The sequence below is a fragment of the Perca flavescens genome, chromosome 8, assembly GCF_004354835.1.
Source record: "Perca flavescens isolate YP-PL-M2 chromosome 8, PFLA_1.0, whole genome shotgun sequence".
Taxonomy (NCBI): domain Eukaryota; kingdom Metazoa; phylum Chordata; class Actinopteri; order Perciformes; family Percidae; genus Perca; species Perca flavescens.
The window spans coordinates 38,090,308-38,102,807 of record NC_041338.1 but is presented as its reverse complement, the minus strand read 5'-3'; the positions used below and the strand labels follow the sequence as shown (position 1 = coordinate 38,102,807).

General features: G+C 41.4%; 1 protein-coding gene across 1 annotated transcript in view; it reads right to left on the bottom strand.

Annotated features, from left to right (window-relative positions):
- Positions 1-482: 482 nt before the first annotated feature.
- Positions 483-12,500, bottom strand: part of LOC114560134 (uncharacterized) — a 15,460-nt gene continuing 3,442 nt past the window's right edge. The window contains exons 2-6 of the mRNA XM_028585284.1: positions 5,601-5,822; positions 4,660-5,055; positions 2,874-3,166; positions 1,901-2,028; positions 483-1,615 (exon numbers count right to left, since the gene is read on the bottom strand). Coding sequence (XP_028441085.1) covers positions 1,411-1,615; positions 1,901-2,028; positions 2,874-3,166; positions 4,660-5,055; positions 5,601-5,822 — 1,244 coding nt within the window. The 3' untranslated portion in view covers positions 483-1,410. The remainder of the gene's footprint in view (positions 1,616-1,900; positions 2,029-2,873; positions 3,167-4,659; positions 5,056-5,600; positions 5,823-12,500) is intronic.

Below are 12,500 nucleotides of genomic sequence, written 5' to 3'. Positions count from 1 at the left end.
GTCTCAGCCATCTCTTTATTGTTTTATAATAACGTAAAAAATTAAGGAAGTGAATACATGTACAAAGAGAAGATAGAGAAGATATCAAGTCGAACATGTAAGTAAAAATGTGAAAGAATTATCCTGTCTGGTTATATTTTGTTAAGTTTGTAAGATGGAGCATTAGGGCCACATCAAGGGGAAAAAAATTAAGGAGCAAGAATTATTTAATTTATTTTGCATTTCAAGAATTAAGTCAAAATGGTGAGAATAAAGTTGAACTACCATTGTGAGAATAATGGGGTGGCAGGAGCTCAGTCAGTAGGGAGTTGGGTTCAACAAATGGTGGTGGACTGGTAGCTGGAGAGGTGCCAGTTCACCTCCTGGGCACTGCCAAGGTGCTCTTGGGCAAGGCATCAAACCCCCAACTGCTCTGGGCGCCTTTCCATGGGCAGCTCCCTCACTCTGACATCTCTGCATTAGTGCATGTATAGGGACTAAGCATGTGTGTGTGATTCAGGTCTGTGTATAATGTGTGTAATAATTAAATCAATAAAGTATAAATTATTATTAATTATGTCGAGATTAAAGTTGAAATGACGAGAATAAATTCAACTCCTTTATCACTTAACCACATTAGAGTGACTGTCCGCCATGCCAGCTGCCATGTAGGCAGCATCATAGATAGGCTCTGGGTTAGATCCACCTGAGCTCCACTCTTTTAGGATCAAACAATTTGATCAATTGTCTTATTGTGTCTTGTGATATAACATATTCTCTCTGTATTGAGATAGGCTACAACATATCCTCTCTGTATTGTGATAGGCTACAACATATCCTCTCTGTATTGTGATAGGCTACAACATATCCTCTCTGTATTGTGCGTAGGTGTAACCATCGATACCCTTTTTTTCCAAGTTTGTGTGGTTTCTCATTCTGAACAGACACAATTTTCGGCACAATCTCTTCAAAGTCCTAATACTTCTCACCATTCTGTGTTTATACGCTAAATGAGAAATAATTTCCTTGTTATTAAAAGTGATTCTTAAGTATAATTTCACCAGTTCACATAGGCCTTCACAATGCATTTTGTAGAAGACTATTATAGGTAAAGCTAGTAGTTTGATTTATTCTCAAATGTCTGACTTGGTTCTTGAAATATCAACTTTATTCTTGACATTTCGACTTTATTCTCAAAATGCAAAATAAAAATCTTAATTTTGTTTTTCCTTTGATGTGGCCCTAATGCTCCGTCATAATATACATAATCACGCTTTCGTCAAATCAGTAATCAGTAGTAGTTTAAATGTCATTTATCATTAATTGTTGCTTGATTGATCAATTCTTTATTATTATTATTATTATTATTATTATTATTAATAAGTGAAAAACAGAGGCTACAGCTTTTGTCGCCTGGCGTTGTGCGTTTCACTAAGGCTGTTCTTTCTTTCCCTTGTTAAAATGGAAAAACTCTCTGGTCTTCTTCTCTCCCTTTGGCCGACACCCTTTCCTCTCCTTTCTGCGGTTGATTGGCTGGCGGTCCTGCCACCGCCGTTCATAGGCGTCCTCCAACAGGACGTCTCCTCTGGGAGAGTAGCTGATGTAGGACCAGGAGAGGGCGGAGCCAGAGTACGACCTAAAATCACAATTGTATTTTCAAAGATTATTTTTTGGGCTTTTCCACCTTTAATGGACAGGACAGGTGAAAAAGAGAGAGGGGGAAGACATGCAGGAAATCGTCATAGGTGGGATTCAAACCCTGGACCTTCTGCGTCGAGGCATAAATCTCTATATATGTGCGCCTGCTCTACCCACTGATCCAACCCAGCCATACAATTGTATTTTGAAATGGTGGATTTAAAACCAGTCCATGTTTATGAAAACCATAATAATACAATTATATTTTGATACACACACATACCCGTAGCTACCGCTGGTCATGTAATTGAAGACTTCTCTGTAGTGGAGAGGATAATCCCATATCTGGACATCTGTCACCTGACCATCAAAACCTGAAAAATCAATCACAGGCTCACCTGACCAGACATACTACACACACACACAGACACACACACAGACACACACACACAGACACACCCACACACAGACACACACACACACACCAATTACATTATATCAGGGACAATGATGAAGATTAAAGATGATCCAATAACTTGTTCATTGATTGTAGTCCTATGATCAAAGTGTTAAAGCCTTTTCAGACATGGAATACGAAACATTGCAGGCTTCATCTATCTGTATACGTTTCTGTGACTGTTATTTTCAGTATAATTCAGACATGACAGGATATGTAGGGAAAAATGCCAAGAGTTTGTCCAATATTATTATTGTGATTAATATTATAATATTTTACTGAGACCTTAAAGGATAAGATTTGTAAATTTTTTAACCTATTTTCCAGTGCATTGGTGTCTGAGTGACTAATGGCAACCAAAATCTTTGAAACTGGTCCAGTATTGAGCGAGAACGCTGTCGAGTTTGAATGAAGTGTGTTTTACGATGATAAAATCAATAAGCTGAACGAGAGGGCTGCATTTTTTCAGACTGAACGAGGAATTTGTCTGGTTTCTAGTCTCGCTCTTCCAGTCTGGCCAGTCCACACAGAATTCCAGGATGGGAAGGAAACATGCTCTGGTTTATTGGCATTTCTTTAAAGGTCCCAAAAAGCAGCATGTCATAGGACCTTTAAACCAATCACGTTCATCATGGGTGCCGCTAAACGCTGCGCGGAGCCCAGGTGCTGCTGCAAAATAGCCTCGGGAAGGAGCTTGTTTTGGTGGAACATGTGGAAAAGTTGTCGTCGTGCAACAGAAAACTCAGATTGGACAGATAGTCTATAGGCTTGGCTACTTTGATCAATACTTTGTTCTTACCTTAGTAGGCAGCATCTTCCTGATGCTCATGCTCCAGTCGCTAAACACCTGGGCCACATTCTTCACGGTGTCCACAGTGAGGCAGACTCTGGTCCAGATTTCCATTGCGATGTTTGACGAGAACCTTTTGTAAGGTTGGAAGTACAGGTTGGAATAACCGTAAAAGGATAGTCTGTACGACCCTGAAGGACTGACTCCCATATACAGAGGGCTTCCGCTGGATGGACTGAGTGTGAAGATTGTGTAGATGTCTGCTCGGTAATCAGGCAGGTAACGCAGACACACGGACACACCTGCAGGAGTCACATGGAAGGTGTTGATTGACAAATTTAGTTGACAAAGTTAAATAAAAATCTAAACACATGAACGGTTGTTTGGTTGTAGTGGTGCATGAATTAAAAAAACAGCCTAAAATACCAAATAAATACATGAGCAATATTTAGCAGATATGTTCAATATAAATATTTTTCATTGAAGTTGATACAAAATGTTTTGATACAAAAAGTGTAGCTTATGTCAGTTGTATTATGAACATACTTTGTAAGAGATTGTAGGCACCTGCTACAACCACGGGAGCTAACGCCTGCTAACTGTACGCTATACCTTTCTAGCCCAACAGCAGAGAGCCAAGGTTAATAAACTGGTGACTTTTGTGGTGGAATTTTCCAGAAACACCATGCTGTGGTAAGATGACACATGGGGAAAAGTTACATCAGTCAGTTATGACCAGTCGAACGACGAATAAACTGAGACTTTCTTTCAGTTGAAAAATAATGTTTTAAATTGACGAACATCATATGTGTAATCCATGGCTCAATTCAAACGAGATCAAAAGATAATTATTATCTCTCCATTGACTCTCGTTCATATTTTTTCCGAATTAAGGTCCCATGCACCCGGAAGTATAAGGGCGGGACTTCGGCTCTCTATATTAAAGGAGAAGCTCGCAGGCAGTTTGGATTTCCATTAGCTGTTTAAGTTTAATTACTATTGTTAACTAGCATGTTAGTGATCAGTAATTACTAATGTTAACTAGCATGTTAGTGATCAGTAATTACTAATGTTAACTAGCATGTTAGTGATCAGTAATTACTAATGTTAACTAGCATGTTAGTGATCAGTAATTAGCCTGTGTCTATGTTATCTCCTTACATATACCTCCACTCTCCGTCTCTGTGAGATTGGGAATGATTGAGATTTCTCTCTCACAGCTACCAGAAGACTTCACACTTTCAGACACGTTGCTCACGTCACATCTACGTCTTCAAGCTCAGTTGGAGGCTGCTCAGTAACACTCAGCCAGCACCGGGAAAGAGACTTCTGATATCCTCCACTGGTCTCAGACCAGAGACACGGGGTCTGGTGGTCCATTATATATACACTGTCTATGGTAGGGACTCTCATTATGCTACCGTAGAAGTGTGGTGCTATTTTGAGCCTTGTTAGTGGTGGAGAAATAGAGATTTCTTTTTACTTTACCCTCTGCCCCGACGACTAGCTTTATAAGCTAATTAGCGGTTTGGGCTAAAACTGATTTTAAAACATATCCCAGAGAACGGTCGACTCGCCTTCATTTTGTAATAATTAATGTAATGTAATAATGAACAATGTGCTGGTTTCTGTTCCTGTTCAGCCTCTTTCCCACACAAGAATCAAAACAGTTTTTAATTTAATATAGTCACCTGTTAACAGGAAGACACTGTACATAAAGCAACATTTTGGGTTTCATATCCCGATTACTGACACTGTGTTTTTGTTTGGTTATGTAGTTTGTGAATGTACTCACTTCTAGTAGGAGGTGCTGTGGTCCAGGGATAGGGGGTGGTGGTCCAGGGATAGGGGGTGGTCCAGGGACGGGGGGTGGTGATCCAAGGACGGGGGGTGGTGGTCCAGGGACGTGGGGTGGTGGTTCGGGGGGTGGTGGTTCGGGGACGTGGGGTGGTGGTTCGGGGGGTGGTGGTTTGGGGGGTGGTGGTTTGGGCACGGGGGGTGGTGGTTCGGGGACGTGGGGTGGTGGTCCAGGGGGTGTAGGAACGGGTGGTGGTGTAGTAGGGACGGGTTGTGTATCTACGGCTTGGGTAGGGTGGCGTGGTAGGAGAAAAATAGGGTGAATAGAAGGATATTCCTGCTATATTACGAGACAAAGTGAACATCTTCCCATTTAAATTTAGTCCAGAAGCTCCTAGACAAAGAAAGAGGAAACAACGACACAGACAAGTTGTCAACATGATATAAAATCTTTTTACTCATGCATCCTTTTAATGTGGCTCTGGAAAGGGAAGTTTGGGGTCCACTGCTGGAGCTGTTGCCCCCGTGACCCAACCCCGGATAAATGGATGACGATGGATAGATGGAATGGACAAAAATGTCTCCAACAGTTGCACACTCAAAAATCTGTTTTTAAGCCTGCATTATTTTTCCTGGTCGAACACACTAGATAATAAAGTTATTTAACGGACATACTCAAAACCTGCTAAGAGTTAGTATGAACTATGAACGGAGACACATCTTCGACAAGACAAAACAAAAAAGGAAGTTTCTACTCACACACACACACACACACACACACACACACACACACAGGCACTCCCTTTTCCTTATCAGCTTTCTCTTGGCTATTAATTGACTAAATTGATAACGTGTGATTTGTTTTTGTTTACACATAACCAGAAAGTCATTTCCTGTAAGAAATTGAGAATCTTGGTTGTTGTGTGTGCGTAGGCTTACCTGTTGTGGTGGTCCATGTTGGCCTGGCAGCAGCACGCCTAGTTGTTGTTGGAGATGTGAGTCCGACCAATGCTGACATCACTACCATCGCCATGGGAGCATAAAGCAGCTTGCTCTTCATCTTCATCCTCACCCAGCTGGCCTGCGGCACTGCAGTGAACAGTCTGTTGTTCTGTTGTCCCTCTGAACCAACAGGCTGCACCTCGTCTATACTTTCATTTCCTGCTTGGTTCAGGCATCAGCAGACACTTTAAGTTTCATTTCTGCTCACAGAAACCCACACTGATTTTGTCTCTCTCTCCCAGACTCTGTTCTCCCACTCGTGATTGACACCAAAAATCACAATCTCAATTACAGCCTTGTACCTGTAGACTGGTCCGTCAGGGTTTAACCAGGCTATTGTACCTGCCCATTTCCTTTATTTTTACTCAAGTAGGCTGCTGTACTTAAGAACAGTAGCCTATTTGTACTTTACTTGATTATTTCCATTTAATGGTAGCCTACTTTATACTTCTAACACTTTCATTCTTCATTTAATATTGTATGTGGAGTTTTTTGCGGGGTGCAACAAGTTGTATGGTGCTAAAAGAGTCTCATAAGTATTTGCAACTTGTAAAACACAATGCAGAAATGAATGCGGAGTGATTCATATCCGCAAATGCGTATTTGTGTCCGTGTGTCTAATTGATGAGAATGTTTGTGTGGAGGAGCCAGACCTTATTCCGCAGCGCTGTGGAGATAGAGCTGTCAATGCAAGTCTAAGTGCTAATTAGCAAATGTTAGCATTCTTACAAGCTAAACTAAGATGGTGAAAATGTCTATTTGTTGAATCTATAGAGATATAGACAGAACTTCCTTGTGTATGTTGGTATACTTGGTCAATTAAACTGATTCTGATTCTGATTATACTAATCTTCCCTGTAAATTTAAAGTGCTTCACATTAGTGTAAGTGGTGAATACAAATGTTGAACCCATAGGCCACGCCCACTTTGATCAATCAGTATTCCACTGTAGGGTTGGCCTCAGGAGTGGCCCTAGATGGTACCCATCAAATTTTGTACAAATCGGTTCCGCCGTTCATGAGCTATAAACTTTATGTACTTGTAGCGCCCCCTAGTGGCCACTTCTGGTAAAATGTGTGCGGCACATCCAGAGGGTCATGGCAAACAAGAATCTTAAGTTTTGCGTTGATAGCATTTATTTTGGTCGAGATATGGCAAAGTTGGTGTTTTCATACTTTGCTACACAAATTAGTTTGTGCGTAATATTAAGGTGTTGGGATGGTACAGACCAAGTTTGAAGTCCATCAGATGAAATCTCTAGGAGGAGGTCGTTAAAGTATAGCACCTTGACTTTTAGGCCTACTTCCTGTTGCAACTAGGGGGCGCTATGACTTTGAGTCAATTTTGTCCTGTAAATGTTCTCAGGGTTGGAGTCTTATGAATCCTGAAAAGTTTCGAGCCAGTTGGACAACGTAAACTCGAGTTATATGACGAAAAGTTTTTCTTTAAACAACTTTTCATCTTTAACATCTTAAGATGGCACAGACCAAATTTGAAGTTGATTGGATGAAATCTCTAGGAGGAGTTCGTTAAAGTACGACATGTGGAAATGGCCAAAATTGCACTAATTTCGAACTTTGAAATCATAATGGCCGACTTCCTGTTGGGTTTAGAGTATGGCTCCGATGAGCTGTTTTGTACATCTTGACATCTTACATATGTGTACCAAGTTTCGTGAGTCTACGTTAAACGCACTGCTGGGGCTACATTTTTTTAACTTTGTAGGTGGCGCTAGCGAGCCATTTTTGTGCGCTTCCCAAAACCCTTAAAATACGTAAATTTTCACCAGACCTGATGCAACCGCCAATTTTGGTGAGCTTTTGAGTATGTTAAGCCCCTCAAAAAGCCAATTCATTTGCCGGACGAAGGAAGAATAATAATTCCTTCAGTTCCAATAGGGCCTTCGCCTCTGTCGGCGCTCGGGCCCTAATGATAATAATAGAAACTGTTTTGGGAAGTATCACGTCAACTAGGCTACATTAACTGTGTTTGATTGTTTTCATTGTTTATGATCCGTCAATAAACCAGACAAAGTTTGGAAATAGACTTCAGATCTAGTTCATGGAGTATTGCACAATCAGCACTGACAGTGTTGTAATCATCTACGTGGAGGAAATCAGCTCAGCCAGAGCGACAGACCACAGGATGTCTCACTCTGCTGTGATTTCCCTGAACCACAAACACACCACAGTCTTGCTCTCTGTGTGACAGACATATAGCCTACTGGAGGTACCACTGGGTCAGGGCCTTTGTATTGCTCTGGGAATTTGGGTATAGAATGAATAGCTAGACTATCTGTCCAATCTGTATTTGTATTTAGAATAAAAATACAAATAAAGGACTCAAAGTGTTTCCACGACAGAATACAATTCAGTTTTAATTTCTGCAGTGTAAAGGCTTTGAAATAGTTTTTAGGAAAATAAGGTGTCCAGAAAATATAATTGAACAGTTAAAAGAATAAATAAAACAAAAGGAAAATGTTAAATAATTAAACATGTAGAGACTTTGTTGTTAGAGTGGCTTTGATTTAGGCCTGTTGCAATATGCAATAAATCAATTAATCGCATGATAAATAGAAATGAGCTTGATCATTTTAAAATGGAAATTATCGCAGCCAGAAAAAAATCAATTTTTTTAAATAGTTTTTGATTGTGTTTGGATTTTATTCCAGTGCATTTTTTGTTAACAGAGACTGAGAGTCCTTTTTATTTACTGTTTTTGGCTGTTTTGTTCATTTATTGTGGATATTTAAAATGTCTTCCAGTTCCAGTGTTAAATATTCTTTAGAAATAAAAAGTGTATTGATCTTTGAAAAGGTGTACCTGCATTATTATGCCATTATCATTATATTAGATGAAAATGGTCTCAGACAATTTATTGCCCAGCAAAATGAGTTATGGTGACAGGCCTACTTTGAGTAAAGACCACCTGTTCATGACACTGTGTGTGAACTTCTGTTTTCACAGAAACTACATTCACAAACCGCTGCAAGCCAGAACTATCATTATCGTTATATTACCAACTCAGTGTCTTTCACTTCCTCAAACCTTATACAAAGTGATTTCACAGGTGGCTTGAGCATTATGGGGTCATTTTTTGGGCACTTTAGGCCTTTAATTCCACAGGACAGATATAGACATGAAAGGGGAGAGCTCCTGGGTGAAAGTCCTATGTTTGACCCATCCTCTCCCCCGACCAACCTACCTACACAGATTTCCACCCTTTCATACTACTCGCTACGACGTCAATTCACACGCAATCGCAAGGTAATGTAAGTCAATGGAGGCCAAACGGCGTTGATAAACACGCTAAAAAGCGAGTATGTGTCTTGATAACACGACAATAATAGCATACGGATTGGTGACATGAGTCTGGGCCTCGGACTCAACTGAGCTTTATTGAAATATGATTTTATATCTGGGCGAGTATTTGATGTCTGCAGCCAGAGGCTCGTCATATCAGGCCGGAGCATCTTCCTCCAGAGGATCCTCAGCTCAGACGCTCTAATCTTCTTACCGATTGTTTTTTTTATCTTCATTATCAGGCTGGAAAATCAATCTGGGCCTCTGATTAACGGAGGAACGGCTTCTCACGCACGTCACACACTGTGTCCAACGTAGAGAAAGGAAATGATTACAGGATATTTATGCTATCGTGACTCAGAATGTGTGTTGTGTGTGTATGTGTGTGTGTCGTGTGTCAGCTGTTTCTCAGACACAAATTTTGAGAAAAAGGTCAAAAGTTTAAACTAATTCTTCTTCTCGAGCTTTGGTTATAGTTACAGTCAAGTTTAAACACCAAAACAACTTTTTAAGATTAGAAAACAGATAGTTGGGATTAAAACACTTCCAACGAACACCTGTTTCCTGGGTGAAAGTCTTGTGTTTTCTCCTTAACTTCTTCAGGACATGAACACCTGTTTCCTGGGTGAAAGTCTTGTGTTTTCTCCTTAACTTCTTCAGGACATGAACACCTGTTTCCTGGGTGAAAGTCTTGTGTTTTCTCCTTAACTTCTTCCAGGACACGAACACCCTTTCCCAATAGTACTTTTACTGCAGTAAGGATGTAAATACTTCTTCCAGCGCTGTATAAACACACTAAGTGTGCTTTCATAACTTTCCGTCTGGACTACTGCAATGGAGTCCTGTCTGGGGTCCCCAGCAAAACCCAAGAGAGGCTCTAGTATGTCCAAAACTCTGCCGCCAGGGTCCTCACCCACACCAAGAACCTGGAAGTACATCACCCCAACCCTCATCCACCTTCACTGGATCCCAATTAAGTCCTGCATCACATATAAAATCCTCCTCCTCACCTACAAACCCCTCCATGCCCTGGCCCCTCAGTACCTCTCTGACCTCCTCCATCCATACACCTGTGTGTCTGTGTGTTTGTGTATGTGTGCGTGTCTGCACGTGTTTGTGTGTTTTTAACCAACACATGAGGAGTCCCTGAGATAAATGAGATAATTAAATCCCCCTTTCTTTCTACATGTTGTTAATCTGAGAGTGTGAAATCTCCTGATGCCTTGATAACAAACCTCCACAGGGTGGAGGTCTCTCCTCCACCCTGAAACAAACACACAGACACACACACACACACACACACACACACACACACACACTCACACACATACACACACACAGACAGACACACACACAGAGTGTAACTTCCACGCCGAGCGCTGCAGGAGGAAAACATCCCAAATAACAGGAATATTAATGTGTTTGTGTGTATTTGCATATAATCTGTTGGCTGGTATCTCGTATATTAAAGATGTTCTGTGGCCCCGACCAAGGCTCAACACAGCGTTACGCTGTTCCTCTCCGCCAGCATTAGTCTGATATTAATCGTGTTCCCGCCGCCAGTTAACCGCCACATAGAGTCCGCGCCTGATTGGCCGAAATGACGAAGACAGTTTGGAGAACAATTAGATATAAAACACTTTCTATACCACACTAGAATGGCTTGAAACAAGGTAACCAAGGTTACAGAGTCCATGGTAGACCTTCAGACATCACTACAAAGTCAGGAAATACTCGGGGCAGGGCACCTTTAAAAAAAAGTGTCAAAAGCATCCACAAAAACCTGCCAAAAATGTTGAAAAAAGCTACAAAAAGCACCAAAAATTTTCTCATATTCTACGAAAGTGTCAAAAAACGAAGTGACAAAAAATCACGCCCTATTACGCCCTGCTACATCGTGCTGGGTGCACGTTGATAAAAATAAGTAAAAGATGATACAGAGGCCACAGCACAATCCAACCGCCCAATGATCCAAATCCTGCACATCAGACCAGCAAGCCGCCGACATGGGCTACTGGATATGCAGCAAGGCAGAGTGGCAGAAGAACATTTTGACAAGAGAAGTGGAGAGCGCGTGCTGCAGGGAAGCAGACTTTAGCGCTGTGCGCTCCATTTGTCGTCACCAGCGGTGAAAAAACTCTTTCAATTAATCTTCTCTACCCCTGCAGCACTTATAATATAACAATATTCTCTTCTCTTCGTATGTCTGGGTCCTGATCAGGTGCATGTTTTCATACAAAAGGAGCTGATCACAACCTTATCACAACCTTATCACAACCTTATCACAACGTTATCACAGCCGATTCCACGATCAGTCGACATCTGATTGGATTATGTAAATTCTCAGTAGGGGACACCCTTATTAAAAACTATCCTCATTATCATCTCTCTCTGCTCCGAGCCATTACATCATTCTTCATTCATTCATTATGAATGCTGCTGCTGTGTGTGTGTGTGTGTGTGTGTGTGTGTGTGTGTGTGTGTGTGTGTGTGTGTGTGTGTGTGTGTGTGTGTGTGTCTGTGTGTGTGTGTGTGTGTGTGTGTGTGTGTGTGTGTGAGAGAGAGAGAGAGAGAGATGCAGGGAGTAAACATTCAGAGTTATAAAAACAGACGGAAACAGTTTGCTGTCACATCCAACTAATGAAATCTTTGATTTGTTTGTTTTCTCTCTCGACATCCGGCCGAGAACACCAGCTCCCATTAGCATTCTGGTGGGGGCTAATTAACTGTGTAACTGTCGAGCTAGCCGCGGCTAACAAAAGTGACAGCGGGAGGCGCCGGCATGCTAATAACTCAAGAGGCTAACAATGGCCGACACATGGAAGCCTTCACATCAGATGCAGTTCTTCTCCAGCGGCAAAGAAATTAGCAGAAAGAGGCAGTGGTGTAGTATAGCCACTAAGAAAGCTCCAGGAGATCCATATACCCTCTTAAAAACACCCAATGACACGCAACAACATACTTTCCATTATATTTTTGATATATCTTGAATTGTCATCTGTGTTTTTCTTCTTGACATAGGCTAAATAAAAGTATTGCCACCGTAAATTGGTGCATAAAAGTGTATCAAAAGTCAGAAAATGAAGTTGTGGACGGTCAAAACTTCCCTGGGGGAGGACACCCAGACCCCCACATTATATGCCCCCCCCTCCCTCAAAGGCAGATTCTAGTATATATAAGTACAGTACACCCACTACAATACATTAGACTACACCATACCTGCCAACAATCACGTTTTTCTATCTCCCGGACCTCTCCCGGTTTGTTATTTTTCCCGGGAACTCCTGTAATTTGCAGCATGGTCCAAACTCCTTCATAAATAATCAGACCAATATGTTTGTCTAATGTTGACAGATCTTGTATGAAATGCATCCTATTCACACAATCCACCATATACAATGTTTAACCTGTTTGTCACCTCAACCTGGCAACCTATAACCCTCAACCTGGCGACCTGTAACCCCCAACCTGGAAACCTATAACCCTCAACCTGGCAACCTATAACCCTCAACCTGGCAACCTATAACTCTCAACC